The sequence below is a fragment of the Cryptomeria japonica genome, chromosome 5 (genome assembly GCF_030272615.1).
Source record: "Cryptomeria japonica chromosome 5, Sugi_1.0, whole genome shotgun sequence".
Taxonomy (NCBI): domain Eukaryota; kingdom Viridiplantae; phylum Streptophyta; class Pinopsida; order Cupressales; family Cupressaceae; genus Cryptomeria; species Cryptomeria japonica.
In genome coordinates, this window is record NC_081409.1 from 713,408,028 (window position 1) to 713,432,202 (window position 24,175).

General features: G+C 34.5%; 1 protein-coding gene across 11 annotated transcripts; it reads left to right on the forward strand.

Moving 5' to 3' along the window:
- Positions 1–620: 620 nt before the first annotated feature.
- Positions 621–22,392, forward strand: LOC131030964 (calmodulin calcium-dependent NAD kinase). 11 transcript variants are annotated; one of them, XM_057961937.2, is made up of 12 exons: positions 621–924; positions 2,941–3,135; positions 18,760–19,004; positions 19,159–19,220; positions 19,348–19,566; positions 19,833–19,959; positions 20,165–20,565; positions 20,810–20,954; positions 21,182–21,439; positions 21,557–21,797; positions 21,922–21,963; positions 22,093–22,392. In XM_057961937.2, the coding sequence occupies exons 2-10, from the start codon at positions 2,970–2,972 to the stop codon at positions 21,569–21,571; spliced, it is 1,638 nt and encodes a 545-aa protein (XP_057817920.1). In that variant the 5' UTR covers positions 621–924; positions 2,941–2,969; the 3' UTR covers positions 21,572–21,797; positions 21,922–21,963; positions 22,093–22,392. The 11 variants fall into 11 exon arrangements, with proteins under 11 accessions (XP_057817920.1, XP_057817926.1, XP_057817927.1 ...); XM_057961943.2 differs by having other exon boundaries at positions 623–924; positions 21,552–21,797; XM_057961944.2 differs by lacking the exon at positions 2,941–3,135 and adding an exon at positions 17,569–18,141 and having other exon boundaries at positions 623–924; positions 18,359–19,004.
- The last annotated feature ends 1,783 nt before the right edge of the window (positions 22,393–24,175 follow it).

Below are 24,175 nucleotides of genomic sequence, written 5' to 3' on the forward strand. Positions count from 1 at the left end.
TAAACCAAGTTTCAAGTTTATTAACGATTTAAAGGATGAGTACTATTATATACATCATAATAGTCATTTTCTATGTGACAATATAAGTTATTAAAAAATAATATTTTTTATCTAGATTAATTTTAATTTTTTTTGGTCTCCTTAAATAATATTTCTAATAGTACTCAATTTCTTCAATATTCATTGTACTCATTTAAAATGAAATAGTAACCTCTTGTTTGAAATTAAAAAAAGAAAAGTTATATATTTTCTATATTCTCAAATATATTCTAAACAAATAAAAACATTTGTTAAATAAAAAAAAATCCTTCATTTTAAATTTTACTTTCTATTACCAAGGCTATATTTCATACAAAACAACATTTGATACAAACATAAATTTACATAACATAACTGTTAAGAATATAGAACCAATAAAAATCGCTTAAAAACTGTTATGATTTACAAATTTTGTATTTTTGATAGGATGCTGTTTTGTATGAAAAATAAATGCCCCTTTTCTTCAATTTTGATCTACAAATAAAATTATGGAAAAAAAAAAGAGTTAAAAATTTTCCCAACTTTGACAACAAAAAGCGCACGACCTCAAAAACATTCTCGCTAACCTTTCCACATGGAGACAAATCAGCTACCTAGTTTTAAGGTCAAAACGCCTGGTCCGACTTAAAAGGCTTCCTTTATTTTTGCTCTGGTTTCAACTAGGTGCACCGGCAGCTGCAAACTCTATTTCTTTCACTTGATAATTCATAGCCACATATTATCTATCATGATCTTTTAAAATAGTGGACAGCGGAAGGTTGAGTACTATTGGATTTAAAGACATTTTGTCTTGTATTGGTTGGAAAATCTGACTTCTGTTCTCTGGATTTTTTTGGCGGAACTGTTCATGAATTCTGATAATTCTCTCTTGGGTTTGTCTATTCTGTAAGTAAACCGTGTTCCTATATCAATTTACTGTTCATGATACTTTTACGAAACTGGTCTTCCAACACTTTGGGTGTGGGTTCATCACTTTTTGTTTTATCTTAGTAAGCATGATTTTGTCGTAAATGTTACTTTCGGTAGCTGTACTTTTCTATATCCTCTGTGTTTTTTTAAGCAGTGCCTGGTACATGTGCATCGCATTCATAAGTTTTGTAAGCATACCCAGTCGGGTGGAACCCTGTTATTGTTATGGGATATCAGTTATAAGTTGGGCTATACTCTAACTAGTATCTCCTTTTAATATTACAACACAACCCATTGGCGAACCTATTTTTCCAGGTTTATCTCTTTGTATGTAAACCTGACATATCTCTTTATGCAACCATATAAATCTTATCTTTTTAGTGATTAGGTTAATTGAGCCTGTGCAAACATTGATACACCTCTGGTTTTGCACTCTATCTCTCTGTAATGCAACCATGGAAATCTTTTTGTTTTTTATGGTTAGGTTAATTGACATTCTTCGGTCATAGTACGGTGTATGCCATTGTGTAGATGAGAAACCACCTACAATTCTCAGTTCTGCGATTCACGACTGCAGCAACTTGGGTTAATCTCTAGACCACAGCTTCACTGACATAAAGATTGATGCCAGCGCTTGATGAAGTTTCACAAAATCACAAACTCTCTTTCTCGAGACTCAAGCTTTTATCATTTGCAGGGTTGGGCTGATTCCTCCTGGGAGTAGGTCCAATCCCTGTCACGCGGATCCCTGTTGACAGCAAACAATGAGTATCCTCTGTTGGAGGATTCCAGCAGCCGAGTATAAACTTGGGCAGCCAGTAAGAGTGGGCATGCTTATGAGCCGCGAGCCTTACCAACTCAAAATAAACACCTTGTTTATGTTTCTAATAATTACTTATTTCCAGTCGAGTTTGTGTGGGTATATCTGAATATAAAGTACGGGGAGAGAGGGGGAGTTCCAGACGCGTAACCACGCATTTTATGGCTCTGCAGAGGTCCAATCTCTTCAAGTTCACAGAAAATCTCTATCACTTAGATGTACATCTGGGGTTTGAGCCAATACACACTTGCTAGGGTGCGGTCTCATGGGGTTTAAGCTTCCATTTTTTTGAGAAGATAGGTCTCATGAAGGAAAAAAAGTGCAGGGATTATTTGGAATCATTTCCTAGAAAATAGAAGTCCCTACTTTTTAGGTTTGCATATTTGTGGGTGAAAATAGAAGCCCCTACTTTTAGGCTTGCTAGAAATTGCACCACCAGTTTAGGGATGTTATCTGTCATTTGTCAAACATCTAAATTTAGGTTACTATTAAAAAATAATTTTGGAAGGAAAATGAACTTCTTTTACTGATTTTTATCACTGCAGCTTCCTTAAATTTTAGAGCTTAAACTTTTCAGCTGAACTGTATTACAACATTATTGCGACCAACAGCTTTAAAATATTTCTAAAAAATTTCACCAATTCCAGCTCTATTTTTTTTTTTTTTTAGGAAGCCCCCCTCCATGGGACCAGCCTTAGCAAGGGAAATCTGTATTTGTTGGTATTGCAGATTTGTGATTATTTGGCTTTTGTGGTTCACAGGGTTGGGGTGATGCCTCCTGCAACTTAGTGTAATCTCTGGGTCACTTGTATATCCCCTGATGAAGAATATCTGCATAGCCTAGCTTTGAATATAGTACGAAACACAATTAAGAGTGTGAGCTCTGAGATTCACCTGCACAAAATAAAAATAACATGTTTCAGAATTAGAGATACAGTCTTTTCTGATTGGTTAGTTATGTACAGCCTGTTAAGTCATTGACATTTGAGCTTACAAGTATATTCTATTCGATCCATCACCATGAGAATCATGTCCTTTCTTAAGTGTATTATAATATTTAGTCTATTCTTGATTGTTTTAGACTAGAAAAGTCTGTCTGGAAAGCAACATCTCTGTTTTTTCCTTTGTTTTTTCAAAATTTCTAATCTTAAAACATTATTTTGCACTTGAAGCATACTCATTTATGTGGACATAGAAGGCAATGCACTCTCGACCAGCAGCAATTGGCCTTTTTGCTATTCAGATTTTGAGTCGTGCGGTGAAGCATAAGGTTCATAGGAGACGGATGTACGAAGATTTGATACCCCATTTAGAATCTACAAATGATGGCCATGTTAAAACATTGGAAAGCTTTGGTGATTATGTCGGTGAGTTCATGAATTTATCATCTCTTATACAGTCAATCCTGTGCATTGTAAAAATATAATTTTCCATTTCAAAAAGGACAATTATATTTTGTGGTTTTCAAACTGCACAAGATATCATTCTCAGGTTCATGCTGAACAATCTAAAATCAGAGAATACTTTCATGGCAATATATATTTGATATTTCTTATGTGACATGTTAATTTGAAAAGTATCTTACTTTAAGTTGGGGAATTACATACTATTACAATAAAATATCGGTGCCATGCCTAAATAGGGCATATCATATCACATTTCATTATGAGGACTACAAATATAGATATCTTAATAATATCCATAAAAAATGTTCGAGAGACATTAGTGTCAAATTCCCTATTTTATTCACGCAACAATTTCTTTTGTTTTATTTGTAACAGACTTAGGTCAGGTACCCAAGGACCAAAAAAATTGAGTGGTTAAACCCGAATTTTGGTAACCACTGGGCTCACAGATCCAACATATAATTACTAGTATCCCACAAACTGGTGAAAACTCCGATCTGTCAAACAAAATGAGCACCCACACATATTTTTCAACTATGCAACCTACAAGAGAGTGAGGCCAGTGAACTACCAGCCAGTAAGAAAGACCCCATGAATACGAGAAGAGTCATTCCCAAGAAAAATAGAGATATTGTAATCGTCGTTATTTTATATTCAATATTGCCATCATTAGATTCCACACTATTATATCATCCTCAAACTCAACATCACAACAACAACCAACAGCATTCAAATTAGCTTCATCAAGAAGGTTTACCTTTAGGTTCTTAGCAATCTCCTTTACCACCATGTAAGTCCTAAGAGTGCTGCAAGTCTGTGAAGGTGATCCAAATTACAGTTGTAGGACACCTCTGCTTGGCTTTTGACCTTTTCATTATCATCATAAAGTACACATGTTCTTGCTGCCTTTAAAAGCATGGAAGCACACCCCAAGGATTGGGTTGTATCAAAGACATTTGACCTTTTGACCAATCGAATAGGAACCAATACGAGCTTAGATAGATACTCTTTGATGTTATAACTGTATCGGTACTATAGACTGTTGATGTGTGTTTTGTGACACCTTACAACATAGAATAAAGTATCGAGTATTCTATCCTCTCTTGAACAAAATGCCTTCAAATGCTACTTTGTGATCAAACGAGGTGACTTTAAGGTTCCTATAGTCAGGTCTTGACTTTATACGTGGATAGACTCAGTGTATAGATGTGATTGCTGGTAATCCAAGGGGACTTACATAATTGTTCTAGGAGATAATCAGTTCAAAGCAAGGAAAATGCTCCTATGAGTCCAATTTTAAATTATTTGCAACGGAGTTCTTTGATTACTGTTAAAGTTGTACCTCACAGAACCCAGTGAACACCTGTATGCAAATAACCTGTCACAACAATGGAAGATTCACACAAAACACAAAGGTTGCTTTGAAAACTTAGAGCAAAAATATGTAATAATAATAATCAGATTGGTTAAGGATTACAAAGGGATCAATCCTTATAAAAGGAGATCAAAACCTAAAAATATAAACCCTAAAAGCAATTAATAATTAATAATGTACCCAAATTTAGCTTCCTAAGTTTAGCTTAAGTGAAAATAAAGTAAAAGGTGACTTAATTATTAAATCAATATATTTAATTAATTAAGTAAATAACCTTATTACTCCAACAATTACTACTACTAATGACTTATGAAAAAAAAGTGCAAAAGGAATAGGGCTCGAGAGATCCCAATCTAATCCTAGAATGCAAGAGACAATGAACGACTTAGTGAAACTCAACCATGCTTTGTTTCAACATGCAATGAACTAGGTAAAGTAGGTGCGATCTTCTAAGGTAAGCAAATAATGATCAAATCACTACTAACAATTATCGACACCATCAATAGCATGCATATCAATGACTGAGCAGCAATCGAAGTTAAGCTTGTTTCAAGAGTTCAAACTAACCATGCACTACAACTTATAATCAACAAGGTGTAAATGGTATAAACTGAAGGATTCATCAAATATCATCACACTTCTCCATCATAGTTAATGAACTTTATCTAAATTTGAGAAATAACAACGAACCATGCAACATGTAGAAATTACACATAGAGATTCACCATGCTTCCATGAAGATCATGTATTAAAATCAACAAGTATTGGCAGCAATTCCTTACTTCCTCCTCCTACTCTACTCTACTTGCTATCTTCTTGCTATTTCATTACTAATTATTCATCTTTACAAATGAGGAGACTAAGCCTTATATAGAGGTCTCTTTACAATTCAAAGGCTTAGATTGACTCTCAAATCAACGACCAAGATTACAAGATAGAACCCTAATTAGGGTTTGTTACAACGAACTCCTTGACCAATGAGATCATTGCATGGAATTGGACACATTCCATCTATGAATGTACGCCAATGAGTGATGAGGTTAGGTACATTGAACTTTGTGCCTCCACATATGGTAGTTATCCTCCTCATTGGATTAGTCAAGTACATTGAATCTGGACACTTTGACTTGGAATGATGTGATTGGGTGATGATGACTAGGCGCCGCCTCAGCTTGCTCATCTTGTAAATCATCACAAAGTGTTTGTGATGGGGCAATATCTCTTGATACTTAACATTATCCCAGCTTCATGACGAATGTTGAGATAGTGGGAGATATTCTCGAATTGCATCATCTTATCTGATTTGATCACTTTCACCTATCCTTCTTCGTATTTGGGAATTCACCTTATGATGCGTCTCACCTTTCAGCCTTGGAATCCTTCACCTTGACTGCTCTTGACCTTGATCCTTGTATTGATTTAGGGATATCTACATGGTGTACTAGCCTTGAATCTTGGATTTCCTGAAGAAACTCAAGATAATTGCAAAATTTTCTCCTCTTCATTGCTCTATCTTGATGTTTTGAGTTTTCATCATCCTCATGTTGCTTTTGCTCCATCCCTCATGTTGATGATTTTGATGCTAGCCTCCCCTGCATTCTTGTGTTCGCTGATGAAGTAGTATTCTTCTTGATTTGTATTGTAATGAATCCTTGATGTTGCAGCTGCTTCTTCATTCCTTTGGAATTCCTTATTTGTGATTCCCTTCATGTTGTAGCATCTTGATATCCTTGTAAAATGTTGTCCTGTAAACTGTATCTTCATCCTTTCTTGAACTCGATTCTTGATCCCTCCTTATTGCAATGTTTGAGTTCTTCCATTTTCATGCTCCATATTCCTTGTGTCAAACCTGGAAAAGAAACAGATTTTGAATCAAAAAACACTAAGGAATGAATGAAATAACATTAACACTCTACAAACTATGCCTCTTAAAACCTCCCCCAAATCCGGAAATGCACATTTTAAATCTGGAAAAGTTGATACTGGTCGGGAAATGATATTTCAAACTAAGAATTTTTTAATTTCAGATCTGGAAACGCATGGTTTTCACAGGACTCACCGAATTTTGCCCATGAAATTCGAAATTCGACGAACTTCAAAAAACTGCAAAAAAATCGTTGAAATTCGCTTCAATTTCGTATGGATTAAATGGCATAGCATTTTTAATAAAATATATTCCAGAAAAATGTTATCTATAGGTGCTTTTTCCCGCTTCTTAAGAGTTCAAGAGGATTTTTGCGCCATTTTAGGGTTGTGCCTGAGTTTGCGATAATCTTTCATGAAATCATGTCTTCACTTTCGCGTTGAACAGCATTCAGACATTCTCAGCAGACTTCCTAGGGATTCTAAAATGATTCGAAATATGGCAGCAGAGGATTCTGCAATGATCACATCGAGCGATTGATTTGAAAGTTTTACTACCGACATAGCTTCAAACTATACATTAAGCGATAGTGTTATTGTTATTAGTTTATGAATTTTTTGAAAGTAAATTTTAATATTTCAAAATTTAATATAATTATATTTAAAGTTAAATATTTCTAATTTATTTATAAAATATTATATATGTCCAAAATATTATATGGAAATTTTAATATTTGTAATATATATATATATATATATAATATTTGATTTATAAATAATGAATTTATTTTGAATGGTGAATTTGTCTATTAAACATATAATATATATTATATATGTGATACTTTTAGATGTTTTTGTATGAACAAATCTAAATCTATTTATCAATTTTGAACTGTTTTGATTATTTTGTGAACATATTACTTATATATATATAATATTTGATTTATAAATAATGAATTTATTTTGAATGGTGAATTTGTCTATTAAACATATAATATATATTATATATGTGATACTTTTAGATGTTTTTGTATGAACAAATCTAAATCTATTTATCAATTTTGAACTGTTTTGATTATTTTGTGAACGTATTACTTATATTTAAAAAAATAATTTTATATAAGACAAATTTAATGTCAAATTTTTTATCCTTGTCGAACTTCATCCGAATTTTGTTGTTGCCGAACTCGAGCTCTAATTCGAATCTTGAAACTCAGGTTTTGGGTTTGATCTTTTCAGGTGTGATGAAGATGATTCTCTGCTGATGGAATTCCACCACCCTCACTGCTGAAGAAGTTGCTCTCAATGGCAACCTGGTCTATGTTGCCTTAATGCTTGATAAAATTCGCTTGTATTGTTTGGAGTTCACCTTTGATGTTGTTTGCAGTTCGCTTTTTGTTGATGATCAAATTCATCTGCCTCCTATTGATCTGATTCCGTTTGCTGGGTTGATCTGCCTTGATTAGGATCGAATTGAATTGATGAGCAAATGAAATGCGCATCCATCTTAAATAGGCGTTGAAGCTTGAGACACAACCCTTGGTGTTTTAATTCTTAAGTGATTCGACCTTTCACTTCCCTTCTTGAATTTGAATTTGAACGTTTTGCCTTCTTGGAGTTTGAATCAACCCGCCCCATCACCTTCCACCTTGCGTTCCAATCAAGTCTTAAATGGTGTGGATTTGCTTAGGTTGTGGATTTTCTTTGGGCGTGGATTCTTTTAACTCGTGGAAAATTTGTGCCTTTTACCAAAAGTTGTGGATTTTGTGCGATGATGGACAAAATTGGATACCTATTCAAAGGTTGTGGATTTCTTGTATTCAAGGAAAATTTTGGTATTGCATCACTTTTCGTGGATTTTACCTCATGAAAAAATGCTCATCACCAAAAAGGTTAAGGAAAAAACTCTTCATTAATGCATTGTATATTTCATCACATGAGGGTTGAATGTTCCTCTCCCTTACTTTGTCGTGGATTTTGGAGGTCCAAGGATAAAATCATGAATTGCATCATACTTCTCTCATTTTCCTTCCATTCCTCAATTGATCCTCACCCTCATTCCTTGATCATTTCTCACCCTTCATTCATGAACTAGCTTCACTTAGGCATTCATTTGCTCAAACATGGGATATATCACTTATCTCCTCAAGGTCGTGGATTTGAGCAATTCATGGATAAATCTTCCCTTATCACCAAAAGTCGTAGATTCCTTCATATCGTGGATTCTTGCTAGGCGTGGATAATAGGAGGTCGCGGATTTTGTGGACTCATGGATAAATTCGATCTCACCTCCTCAATTCATCAATTTTGCCAAGTGAAGGATACAATCGTTTCAAGGCTGACTTGATGTTAACTCTCCTTGTCATTGCCATTCGAAGTATTAAGTCATCAAAATCATGCATTTCACCCAACCTTTTGAAAGATTGATCACCTTCTCTTAGGCACCAAGTAATTGAATTCGTGGATTTGTGAAGGTCATGGATAAATTGATCATTCCACCTCTCACTTGTCTTGAGCATTGAGCCTTTCAAGTCGTGGATTTGAGCAAGCTGTGGACAAATTTCTTCACCTCACCTCAAGGTCGTTGATTTCACCTAGTTGTGGATTCTAGTAAGTTGTGGATTTCAGCCAGTCGGGGATTCCTTGAGGTTGTGGATTTCTCCACCTCATGGAATTTTCAATTGCGTCCACGCTTTGTCTCACTTATAATCTCTTTGACACCATTCTGCGTCCACTTAGTTTGGATCGGTTCTTGCCTCCTCATCCTGTCTTTAGGCACTCTACATGCTTGATTACTCGTCTATCATGGAACTCATGCCTTGACTTGACCTAAAGGTTGCATTGTGAAGCCTTGCTCAATGAAGCTGTTGATTCCTATCTAACACATGAGCCCAAACTATCCCTAAGGAAGTTTGGATTGTTGCAAAACTAAGCAATCTAAGCAAGAGAACTAACCTAAGAGCAATAAGTGGGGTCCCCATTTGCAATGGAGTGATGTGTGATAATGTCACAATATAGACTATGTTTATTTTTTATATGAATATTAAATTTTAACATCCATTTCAACACACATGACACACACAAGAAATCGATCTATTTTATTCATATGAACACTGATAGTTAAGAACTATCATATTTTGTTTACATTATTTATCTTATTTACTATAGTACTAAGTTGCTGATCTTGGTATAGGGATAGGTACGGCTTCGAGGTTTGGGTATGCCAGTAATTTTTTTTTTTCCCCTAGGTAGTACATGGGTTCATATATACATATATTTTTAAATTTAAATATATTTCAAGTCCAAAAAATAGTAATAAGTAATACTCATAAATTCATTGTCATAATGGTCAATAAACAAAATAATAAATTATTTTAATACGTCATAACTTGCAACAAAGAAAATATCCATGAAATGAAATTCAATGGTTCATAATTTAATGATTAGTCAGACTTGAATGTTAATACAAAATGGAAATTAAATCAATATTCAATATCTTCACATGGCTCTTCAATGCCTTCATTGAGAGCATGATAGTCAACATTTGATTCAACTTCTTTTGAACCCCCATGTCACATGTAGAAGTTGCCTCATCAACAAAGACATGGGCAAGCTATTCAACAACATCTAAGTCAGCAGACTCAGGAGTTAGATCCCTATTTCTTGTCATCCCTTCACTATAATCATGTGCTTTATGTGATAAGAGACAAAAGCTGGACTGCACAAAGAGCAAACTCTCCACTTATTTTTGCACCCAATTGGATGCGTTTAAGTAAGTGGATAAAGGAGTATGTACTCCAATTTCTATCAACTGAAAAAGAACTTGCAACTAGTGGAATTTACATACAATATTTACCATTAAAAAACAAATTATAATATATAGCAATGAAAGAAAAATGAAGAAGTTAAAATGTAATAGACCAAATACGAATTCTGAAAATAACCTTAGATCTGAAACAGATTTTAAAACAATTTTCACCAAACTTGCATAATACAGCAAAATAGGCTATCTAGGAAACATCAGAACTGCATAGTTTTATTCCAGATCATTTGCAAACCAAAATACATAATCATATAATGGTAATGGACATATAATAGGCTGATATTACAGTCATTCCAACATCTGCAACAAGCCCAAGAACTGAATACAACAGCAAGACAAAATAGCTGAGAAATCACACCCATAACTAGGAAATACAACTCCCAAACACTGTCAATCTACACCAAGATACGCTTGTGAAAGCTACAACAAAAGAATGATATCTTGTGCTCTGATTCAGTAGCCAATACACATGCAAAACACTCACAGCTGCAACAAAAAGAAATCCCGAAGTGATGTTATTCTTCTACACAAATTGGGTGCGTTTTACACAATGAAATCTCACACTACATTCCCCGATTTACACAAACATTACATAGAAACACCACAGCAAAATAATTGATATTTGCGACTGCAAAATAAAAAAAAATAGTGCTCACACAGTAGCAAACACACCTACAACAAGTCTAGAAAGTAAACAGGAAAAATTACAACTGCAAACAAACATTTACCTAACTTTAGCCGAACTGCACTATCCGTTGAAGCTCCAATGCACTCCTAGAGTGATAACGCCCACAAGAATCACAGGGATTTCATCTTACAACCCTCACAATTCATGGGGTTTTGCCCACAAACTGTAATCCTCCAAGGGTTTTGTCCACAGAAGATAATTGCAGAACAAAGTGTTTATACAATGTGAAATGATAGAACGAATTTGCAAAAATATCACCCAGAAGATTCCAGCATTAGAATATATAGACAAATATACCAGAATGGGCACCCAGGAAGTCCCATGCCTCATTTGGAGGGAAAAGCAAATTCGAAAATTGCATTGAAGCCTCCACTATCACCTGTTGCCAAATGGCACGTCTTAAGCACAGCTCAACATAATGTTAAAGTTGGATCAGATTTATATATATGGTAATTTTCAAAATTTTATAGTCACTTAGTTTTATTCTAACACTGTAACTTCCTATATATTTCAGTTTGCAGAATATATATGTATGGAATGGATCACTGATGTCTTTGACAATTTTCAGATTGCAATGTAACGATGAATTATACTCAGCAGTATATATTATATATATATACTATAATGTTGTTTACACTATATATCGAACTATCCACAGTTTGATTATATTAGTCAAGTACTGTCAATCACCCAACAGTATCACAGACTTATGAAATGCAGATCGCTTCAGTATATATATTGAATGATATTGCCTTCGCACAGATATATATCAGTCTCGACTCCTTTATGTCGACTGTGTACTATGATTTGTTTGTTCGCTATATACGTATAGTCGACTTAATGTGATAGTCAATGATTTATAAGCATAGCGATTAACATAGAGTCACGATTCTATGTGGAACCGACATAGAGTCATGACTATGTGGAGGCATGCTAACCAATAATCACCAACGTATAACAAACAGTCAAAAACGATTGTATAATCGGGATTACATGCAAACATAATCGGTAAACTAAACCTATTAATAAACATAGTATAAACAATCCATTAGCAATTAGTGAAACCGATAATAGATTATGATGACAATATTTAATCATTGGATATACACAGATCGGTATATAATACACTCGATGCTATGTATAATCAGTAATATAAAATTATTACTGATTATACATATGATCGATTATATGTAGAATCTGATTGTCATCACAGTGATTAAATCGATTATCATACAATATTCTACTCTCTGATCAGAATGCTAATTTGCAGTGAAGGATAGGAATAAGGAATAATCGTTGGCTTAGAGTCATCCGACCGTTGCTACATAATTTCAACACATTACCGTCGGGATCTTCAAGAAATAGCCTTTGATGGCCCCATGGGAAATCCAATGATCACTTTGGCATAATTTGAATATTATTTAATATTTAATGACCCAAATTCCCACAAAATAGAAATTAAAGTAGGACCAAATAAAAATTAAATAAAATTTTCCCTAACTACTTCACAGTAGCACAGTGAAAATATGGAAATGAGCTAAAGTTTGATCGATTGAAAAGTCACCTGTTTTGGGACATTACAAGAAAATTTAAAAATAAATAGATGCGTACTTGAGATAGAACTTTTTTTTGCATGAGGATGTAGGTAAACAGAACTTTGGCCATGCAAGTACCACCATTCATGAGCGTCTTTTTGGTACTTGTCTTGAAGAGTCAAAACATTAGGGATTTTTGAAGATATGAAGTGACCAAATTAAGATAACACTTTATATATCTACCTTTGGGAATATTCTTTTGAATGCAATCTTGTACCTTGTAATGTCCCCTATTAGAACGCTACCTGTTTCTCTATAATTATTAAACATTATTATGTCTTAAATTAGGTTATTGAGATTAGAAGTATATGTAATGCAATAAGTAACTAATTAAATTTAGGATTTGCCCTCACTTCTTCCCTAACCCTACGGAAGGTGCTGGAATTATTGTGCTAGGGCGCTTGGAAATAGTCTACAAGCGGGCACCCTCAAGGTTTCTTAGGAACATATGTTTATGCCCATCTCGGGAATCTCCCTAAAGGCTTCAGAAATATATGTCCTTACCCATTTGGGATTAACCCATCTAGTGACCAAATTACTCCATCTTTCCCTACACAAACCTCCTATCCCTATGTAGGCATTAGTGGAAGATCAAGGACTAGACTGTTTAATGTGTTGGTCTTTCATGTACTATGAATGTATATGAAATTAAGTATGTCTGTCATACATATTGCAGTCTATATTAATATTTCTATTCATGTACTATGAATGTATATGAAATTAAATATGACTGCTATACATATTGCAGTGTATATTAATATTTCTATTAAATTCTGCATAAGAGCATTATCAGGCTTCATATATTAAGCATACACATTAAGCACATCCCCATGCATACCACCAAGATCAAGGATGTTACTACCTATAACTTAATAACAATTTTGATCTGATTTGATTGATGATGTTGTCACTGGATACTTTTGATTCCTTTCCTTTATATCTCTCGATGTGAGGGAGAGGTCACACCTCTTCATCATGTATGCCCTTTGGGAAGTGACACACCCTTATCACCATTAGCACCCTTTGAAAGAGTGAAAGTCTTCATTATTTCTGCCCTTTGAAAGGGACACAACCTTTCACAACCAGATCTGCACTTCTTTTTTAAATCAGATCTGCACTTCTGATTCCCCAAATTATCCCCCCCTTCACATGAGTTCTCTTCTCCCTTTTATACATCATATTTGGGGGAGTCACAACTTAACATTTCATGCCTTTTGACCATTCATTAACTTTAATCAAATTTAATTATATTTAATTGTATTTTAATTTAATTTTTATTTTTTATTCTTTTGTATTTTAATTTTATTATTATTATTATTTATTATAAAATTATATTTTAAAGTGGGGACATTACAGTCCACCCCACCCAAGATTGCTTGCCCTCAAGCAATGATTATGGAGTGTCCAAAATGGCTTCCAATATGAAATGGCTTTGGAAGCACACATGTAATAAACATGCTGGAAACATATTGGGCATGAACCATAAATGGAGCATACACATGGATATATGCAAACACAAAGCATACACACAAATACATGTATTGGTAGATTCCTTCTTATTGATTAGAATGATTCCTTATTCATCTTTACCCTGCAAGATGGCCAGATCCAAGCTCTAATATCAATTGTAATGTCCCCTATTAGAACGCTATCCATAATTATTATTATGTCTTAAATTAGGTTATTGAGATTAGAAGTATATGTAATGCAATAAATAACTAATTAAATTTAGGGTTTGCCCTCACTTCTTCCCTAACCCTATGGAAGATGGTGGAATTACTGTGCTAGGGCGCTTGGATTCAGTCTACGAGTAGGCTCCCTCAAGGTTTCTTAGGAATATATGTTTATGTTTATGCTCATCTCGGGACTCTCCTCCAGGGCTTTAGAAATATATGTCCTTACCCTATCCCTACGGAAGGACTAGAATTCCTCTCCCTTTCCCTTCCCTACACAAATTCCCTATTACTCTTCCTTTCCCTACACAAATTCCCTATCCCTACGTAGGCATTAGCAGAAGATCAAGGACTAGAATGTTTAATATGTTGGCCTTTCATGTACTATGAATGTATATGAAATTAAGCATGACTGTCATACATATTGCAGTCTATTGCAGTCTATATTAATATTTCTATTAAATTCTGCATAAGAACATTATCAAGCTTCATATATTAAGCATACATATTAAGCACATCCCCATGCATGCCACCAAGAACAAGGATGTTTTTGCCTGTAACTTAATAACAGTTCTGATCAGATCTGATCGATGGTGTTGTCACTGGATGCTTTTGATTCCTTTTCTTTATATCTCTCAATGTGAGGGAGAGGTCACACCTCTTCATCATGTATGCCCTTTGGCAAGAGACATTCTCTTTCCACCATTAACACCCTTTGAAAGAGTGCAACTCCTCATTATTTCTGACCTTTGAAAGGGACACAACTTTTCACAATCAGATCTGCACTTCTTATTTAAATCAGATTTGCATTTCTTATTTAAATCAGATCTGCACTTCTGATTCCCCAAATTATCCCCCCTTCTAATGAGTTCTTTGCTCCGTTTTATATCTCATATTTGGGTAGTCACAACTCAACATTTCATGCCTTTTGACCATTCATTAACTTTAATCAAAATTAATTATATTTAATTGTATTTTAATTTAATTTTAATTTTTATTCTTTTGTATTTTAATTTTATTATTATTATTTATTATTAAATTATATTTTAAAGTGGGGACATTACAGTCCGCCCCACCCAAGATTGCTTGCCCTCAAGCAATGATCATGGAGTGTTCAAAATGACTTCCAATATGAAATGTCTTTGGAAACACACATGGATCAAACATGCTGGAAACATATCAGGCATGAACCAAACACCGAGCATACACATGGATATATGCAAACACGGAGCATACACATGGATATATGCAAACACAGAGCATACACAGAAATACATTTATTGTTAGATTCCTTCTTATTGGCTAGAATGAGTCATTGATTCATTTTTACCCTATAGGATGGCAGGATCAAAGCTCTAATACCTATTGTAATGTCCCCTATTCGAACACTACCTGTTTTCCAATAATTATTAAACATTATTATGTCTTAAATTAGGTTATTGAGATTAGAAGTATATGTAATGCAATAAATAACTAATTAAATTTAGGGTTCACCCACACTTCTTCCCTAACCCTACGGAAGATGGTGGAATTACCGTGCTAGGGCTCTTGGAAAGTCTACGAGCAGGGTTCACCCACACTTCTTCCCTAACCCTACGGAAGATGGTGGAATTACTGTGCTAGGGCTCTTGGAAAGTCTACGAGCAGGCTCCCTCAAGGTTTTTTAGGAACATATGTTTATGCCCATCTCGGGACTCTCCCTTAAGGCTTCAGAAATATATGTCCTTACCCATCTAGTGACGGAATTACTCCGCCTTTCCCTACACAAATTCCCTATCCCTACATAGGGATTAGCAGAAGATCAAGGACTAGACTGTTTAATATATTTGTCTTTCATGTACAATGAATGTATATGAAATTAAGTATGACTGTTATACATATTTCAGTCTATATTAATAGTACCATTAAATTCTGGATAAGAACATTATCAGGCTTCATATATTAAGCATCCATATTGTGCACATCCCCATGCATACCACCAAGAACAAGGATGTTACTGCCTGTAACTTAATAACAGCTTCGATCTGATCTGATCGATGGTGTTGTCACTGGATGCTTTTGATTCCTTTCCTTTAATAACAGCTTTAAAGCTGTCTACGATTAGGGCAACTACTAAACTAGAACTACTATCCATTCTATATGAATACCAAAAAAACAAGAAAACATTACAAATTTACAACACTACAACTAAAAAGAAGAAAAAAGTTGGCATTATAACCTCTATATTATGCATAAAAAGGTTTTAATTTTTTTCTAAAACATTAAAAAAATAAAAAAAAATCTCTAGAAAAACTTCAAAACTTGAAAAAAATTATAAGATTCACTCATTTTTTATGGATAAATCTTCTTTGTGCAATTCTTTCTCTCCTATTGGTGTAGGTCTCACTCTTTGCAGCCTTCACCTTCAAAGAAAAATACGACCTTCAAAAATAAAAAATCAACAATGACAGCTTGGAGGCAAAAATGTAGTTTTGCTCATTTGTGTTTGTGAGGTGAGGTCAAATATGTTGTAAGCCCTATATCGGGGATGGGGGGCATTTCGGGAGAACCTAGTAACAAAGCTATACTATATAACTATTTTAAATTTTTAATAATTCTAATTTCATTCTCTTCTTTATTTTTAGTGTAGTATTAGTTTTTGTTTTAGGTAGAGTCTTGATTCTCCTATTGTATAATTTCAAGGCATGAGCTCATAGAGCCTGTGTGGGTTATCTTGACATATGAGACAATTATAGAGTTAGTTGCTACCAATATGCTTCCCAAAATTGGGGTTAGAACCTTCAAACCTTGCTGGAAGGGCCGGAAATTGTATTTAGAGATGCCATTTTACAATTACAGATCTTGCAAAGGATATGCATGGCTTTCTCCCCATCTTCCTATGGTTTCTAAGTAGAACCACAGATAACTTCACTAGTCCTCTTTGGGCCCTTGGCTCCACAAATTTCTGACTGTTTGGTTCATAATTCTGTTACTGATGCTTCCACATTTTGCTTGGTCTCTTTTGTTTAAGGGTATCCCTCTTGGCACTAGATTCTCTAACTTGGGAGTTGTTAATCCTAACATTTCTATCGACAATAGGAGATTCTTAAACACTTTTTTTGGTCTTGTTCTAGAGCTCAAGAAACTTGGATCTGGATTTATGACTTATTCAAGTCTTTCCAGCCTAAGTCTCTCTCATGGCATATGGTTTTATTGGGCAACTAGCTTAGAATTCTTGCACAGTTTACTTAGATTTGGTATGCTTTTAGGGTGGAGATTCTTTTTAGTATTTGGAAAGAGAAGAATTTTTTCGCTAGTTATTTTGTTAGTTATTTTGTTGATATATCCATTTCATGTCTTATATTAAAGCTATGATTTGTTCTAATGTTTTTATGCAGATTCAGGTGCAAGCTAATAAATCAGTAGGACTCTTACAGGTGTCGTTTGATCATTGGGGTAATGCCCCATGCAGGTAGCCAGAGTCCTATCTTGGATGCCAACTTCCCACTTCTCACAGGGGTCACTCCTCTTTTCGTGGATGCCTACTTGGATGCAATAGACTGCTCAGGAATGTCATTACTTCCAATCGCATGCTACCCAGCCACCTTCAAGATGAGCTAGGGATTGGTTTGCTTGCTGTTCGTCACAATCCTCCCACTTGTCTTTAGCCTCTTCCCATCCTCATGACTGAGGGACTCCTAGATGGTCAAACTTAAACAAATTCCTACGCCTCGCTCTGGCTAATTCTTCTGTTTGTGCTATTCAGCCATCTGCAGAGGACAAAAATGAAGAAGAGAGCATGATTACTGGCTGGAAGGCTATCATTGTATGCTTTGTCAAATATTTATGTATGGGGAAGACCAAATGATCATGACCCCTGCAACCTAAGGTTTAGCCATTGCTGCTTGAGTGGCTTTGTTTTATTGCTCATCATTGTTTGTTCGAGCTTTTGCCCCGCTTAAACTTTGGAGGTGTGACCTGTACCACTGCCTTCTTTTGTGAATAGTACATTATTTATCTTTTTAATATATAAAAAATAATATAATTATATCCATTATTCATATAAAAAAAGTATATATTTTACATCAATATAATTTTATATTTTGTTTTTTTAAAAAGCTATAATTATTTCTGTTTAATATTTTTATTCAGTTTCAGTTTTTATTTTGTCTAATTTTAATGAATAAGGTCACCCCATTTCACTCCACCCTTGCTGCCGCTGACTGGCCTCACTAGTGGCGTAATCATACAGAAAATTGGTGTCGATATGAGAATTGGGCATTATCATTTTCTCTATTGGTAAAGATCAAAAGCAGCGAAAACAAACAACATATCATCTGCTACAATGATCAGTACCTTCTTCAATGGTTCTGCACTAAGTTTTTTCTTGTTCAAAGGGGAAGTAACAGCACTTATATTTGTGAAGACATGAAAAAGAGTGTAATGTGGTTCTCATACATTGCTTTCATGTTGTTTATCTCTCTTTCTCAATCAATGAAAACAAGAAACTGGAACAGGTATTAAGTGGCTTTATCTTGAGGGTTTTCATCACACACAGGAATCAAGTATTAACAACTCTTCTGTCACAGCACGGCAGCTGGGGTTAAAGGAAGGAAATACATGGTGCTGGCTTTCAAAGTTTGCAAATGATTACGTAAGAGAAAGCAGGAGTGATTCTAATGATAGTCGGGAAGAGTTTTTTGCTTATTTAACTGGTTTATTCTCAGTGGATGAGATTGATTCTCTATATTCAGAACTTGTTAGAGAGTTTGAGGCTTGCATGCTAAGCTATTTTGCATTTCATTGGGAGCATTATTTGGTTATTGTTGATCAGGTACTTTTTTTTCTCCGTGGCAAAGCTATAGTTGTTATCTTTACAAGCATGAAATAATAACTGGAAAAATGTTGTTACATGCTGCAACTAATCAAAGTAACAGTTTCCAAGTAATGAATAACCATTCACACGAATTTCATTCTTCCTTTTGTAGGTTCTAGATAGCAATTCTCACTCAAAAAAAAGACTTCGGGCTGCTATACTTTCTGCTACAAGGTCAGTTATTTTACCAAACGGTAAAATAAAATAGTCTAAATTTGGATTATGGGATATAAAGCTCAGAATTGAATACATGATATGTGAGGGAGAAATTGTAACCTATCAATTATCATGATGGGAACAGAAAACAGCGTTTTGAAAGGGTGGTAAGGACTCTCAGAACAAAGAATGTTTTTTCAACTTTAGTGGAATTACTGAAGGCAATTGGCAAGTGCTCGCCACATTCTCATGAAAATAATGAAATTGACACTGCCAATGCTAATGAAAGACACCCCATACTGCTGCTTGTTGGAGGTGGCATGGGAGCTGGCAAGAGTTCTGTCATCAGAGATAAACTGAAAGAGTAAGCTTATGTATTAGTATTGACCGTTTCTTTGAAATTAGGTACCTCTGTTGAAGAATTTAATTTATGTAATCAGCTTATTTAAGTAGTCATTGGTTGACTTTGGATATCTTAGAAAATATGCTATAATCTGCAGGCCTTATATCAAATGGAGTCTATCTTATAAGGTGGTGATTATACTCTTATTGTTATGGAGAACTGCCAGATGAGTGTATTGTGAATGATGTAATTTTAAGGTAATTCACATTATTGATTTGTTTCTACAGCCCAATTCAGTCTTGCGTAGTAGAAGATGCGGTGGTAGTGGAAGCAGATGCATTCAAGGAGTCAGATTTAATATATAAAGCTCTGAGCATTAATGGTTCTCAAGATATGTTGGAGACTGCTGAATTTGTGAGTATTAGCTTAAGAATTATTACTGAAACATTTGACATTATTGATCTTGTGATTTCCTTGAAAAGGGATCTCAAAGGAGATTCGAAACAATTGTATCTAGATTCATGATGTTATGTTTCGATTGTGAAAATCTAAAATTTTAGCTCCGAAGTTATAAGTAGTTGTCAAAGGTGGTTCATGACATAAACTCTTCATCCACCAGGTACACAAATCTTCCACTGATGCAGCATCATCACTTCTTGTTGCTGCATTGAATGGAGGCCGAGATGTCATCTTTGATGGCACTATGTCATGGGAGCCATTTGTGGAGCAAACCATTGAGATGGTGCGAGATATCCACCGCAGACGTTACAGGATGGGCCCAGGATATCAAGTAGACAATGATGGTCATGTGCATGAGAAGTACTGGGAACCAGTAAAGGAGTATGATTTAGCTCCCGAAGCAGAGGGTCATAATAAGAGCACAAAACAAAGTCCTCTTTTAGAAGAAGCTACTAGCGCTAAAGAATCATTGTTGGAATATAGAGAATCAAGAAAGCCATACAGGATAGAGCTTATTGGAGTCATCTGTGATGCGCCTATAGCTGTTTTTCGAGGAATAAGGTAGGCATTGCCATCTCTCTTTGTTCTTATGAATTGGATTTTTAGTCTAGCATTTATTACTTATCAGCGCATAATTGGTCATCAATCATTGGTGATTTTTTCTGAGCTGAGACCTATAATGGCTGGACGTGTACCTTGTATTCATGAACACTGTGGAGCTTTCTTTGACTGTAGTTTTCTTCTCTAACTTGAAATAACGTGGGAGTACTCAAGTTCTCAGTTAACAGCTTAATGTCTATTTCAGAAGAGCATTAAGCACAGGGCGAGCAGTTCGGATCAGAGATCAGTTGCTTTCCCACAAAATGTTTGCGGATGCATTTTACAATTACTGTGAACTTGTTGATCACGTTGAGTTATACAGTACAAATAACATTAATGGTCAAGCAGAGGTATTTTATGCTTGCCTTTATCAATTAAAACTAACATCAGTGTCTTGCTTTGCAGAATGTACGAGTATTGGTATGTTAGTTTGAGCATTATACTAATGACACGCTGAATCTGATAGTGACCTCTCAGCTGATTTTTGATGAATTTTACCTTCACCGTAGCTTAATACTTTGTAAATTTATCATCTCTTTTGAAATTCACTGATGCAATTTTTGTCACAATTTTACAGTTGATAGGAATGAAAAACTCACATGGCAAACTAGAGATCAATCATAAAGGCGTGAATTCTTTGAGAAACCTTAGCCTTTTGAATCCAAATGCACGATCTGTACTTGAACTATACACTCAGCATAGAGAGAGGAGGGAACCAGACAAGTACTGGAAAGATGTTGTCTTGTCTTCTGAAAGATTTTCTCGACAAAAGAACTTGCAAAATGAGATAGAGAGGGTTGAGTTTTTGCTATCTGAGCGAGTGCAGAACCTGCAGGTAATGTCTATTTCCCAAGTTTTGACTGACGTATATCTTTGATTTTGTTTTCATGTTGATTTTAATTTTTCTTTTATATTGACTAATCTATGAAAACCTTCAATATTGTCAGTGAAGCCAACAGTTCCCTGAACCATAAAGGTCAAAAGGGAGAACAAAGGGACCTTTGATCTGTATCTTATTCAAAATTTGTAATTGGGCTTTGATCTCATTACCAAGCTCCAGAGCAAACTGGGCATTGGCAATAGATCTGCGCAAGAAATAGATATAACAGTTCTGCTTTTTGGCTAAACTCCAATGGCTATTGGGATAAAACCGTTATGCTATTTGGCTGTTAACTCATATTGAAAAGAATCTTGTGAGAATAATCTAAACCATTTAATTATAAGCGAATTTTCATTTTCATAATTTCTAGTCCCAGTTATTACTTGCTATAAATTGACAGTCGACTAAATGCATGACTGCTGGGTTATTGCTGACAGAAACTTCAACTTAGTTGATTGCATCATTTGAATTTAGAGAAGGTACGATATCTTTCCTCGGTACACTTTTCGTTCTCTGCACTTACTCCTAATTTTCAACTTTTTAAAAGTTGGCTCACTATTTTTACTTTAATTGAAAACATGATTGGTGTAATGTTTTCTGATTAAAAGGTGCTTCTTAGTTTTGAAACCGACAAAGGCCAATCATGCACAGGCACAGTTCAGATCACTGGTTACTTGACATTTGTTGTCTCAAAGGAGAATAAGAAAGGCGAGCAGCCCTCATGATGACATAAAACGTACTTAAGAATGTAGTTATCTGCTTCTATAAAAAACTACATCACATATCTTAAATACATATATCTGTTACAAAAGAAAGGTTAACCATAGTGCATTTTATTTTCCTTGTAGTAGTTAATTATTGAATTGATGTACCTTTTATATTTTCTATGGTAGAGGTGAGTGCAATTATATTTTTATTTTCATTTTTGATTATTTAAATTAGTTTTTTATTTGTGTTTATAATAATTTAAGGTTATTTTTTAGAATACACAAACATGATAAAATTTGCACTTTTTCTTTGACTTCTTATTAAAACACATTTGGACAAATATATCTCCTAAACAAACATTGGTTCTTAAATGAATATCAGCACTTCCATGGATGATAAATGTTTATCAACCTAATGAAACAAGGCCGTTACAACCACCACTTGTAATGACCCTACAAATGTGAACCAAATTTTTCTCTCATGCTTTAACAAGATTCAACGAATCCATAACGAGTACAATGAACTTCTTCACTGTATATTTAATTGAAATTTCATTATAAATCAATATTACATAAATAGATCATTTACAATGAGATAGCAATATCAATTACAAGAAGTTCCTAGTACAACTAAATCCAATTATATACTGGCTGAATAGTATACAGCCAAATAGGCAACATGCCCAAGTAAGCAACATACACACTAGTCGTCAAAATGAAGAATATAATATATCATAACCACATATCCATTGTAGCAATATTTGAAGGATTCCAACAACACTCAACACTCATTGTTGTACAAGGGAAAGGTGATATAAGTTTATAACCACACAAACTAAATGAGTTTTTATCTTCCCCAACCATTACCTTGACTTGAAGCGGATAAACCAACCACCCATGGTTAATGAAGCAATAGTTAACGAGCTTATATTGTCTATATTGCTTAGTGTCATTCATATTTGCAAATTATATATTTATAATAATAAAGTATTTACTAATCTACTAAACATTAATAATATGACTCAATACATTGTCATATATTATAAACAACCATATAAGTTTTCACAACACCTTACACCATTCATTTGAAGTCGACTTATACTTAGAACATATGAAAGAATATGTAGATGACTAACTCTTACACTAGATAGGTCACCTTAAAATAAACACTATTTCACATCCCATACAACGAGGGTACGTATTTGTCAATTTGTAAATCTTAATTATCACATTAAGCTCAATGCAGGATATCATACATCTTCATATTACAAGTGTTTTATATCACCTTAGCACAAAACCTTATTCCTTTCTTATCTAGATCCACTCTAAAATTAATATAGAAGACCAACACAAGAATGCACACTAACAAGGAAGACATGAGAATTCATGTGAGCAATCAAACAAGAATACTCATCAATCAAGAGTACAACATGGTTAAGAACAAACACAAAAAATACAATCACATGAATAGAAAACAAAGACATGAACATGGGACATATGATTACTAACCAATATGAATGCAAGAAAACACACCATCCTTGGAATAAATTGGATGAAACACCAAAGTTTGTCAACTAACTCATATTCGCTATACGTTGTCAACTAACACATTTACTAGAATGCAATACCAAATTAGGTTTTCCTTAAGATAGAAAGGTACTCCTTAACTCCTAATTGTATGATAGTATATGAGCTTAGGATATTCTATTTAACATATGCAAAGATTTTTCCATTGACAAATCATTGGAGTAAATTCTTGTAGCATCATAAATTGTGTACCCATTACAATTTTACTCATATGAAAATGTGCTAGTCTAGGGACTCGATTAGCAAATTTAGACATCCTATAATGCCTAGCCCTTTGAATTGTTAAATTGGGCATGGTGTTGGTGTCATCTCGATTCAAAATCTTGAATTGCCAAAAAACGCTGGCTAGTGCCTAGTGCAAGTGTCCTTCCAATTTGGCCCCAAATTAAAAAAATTA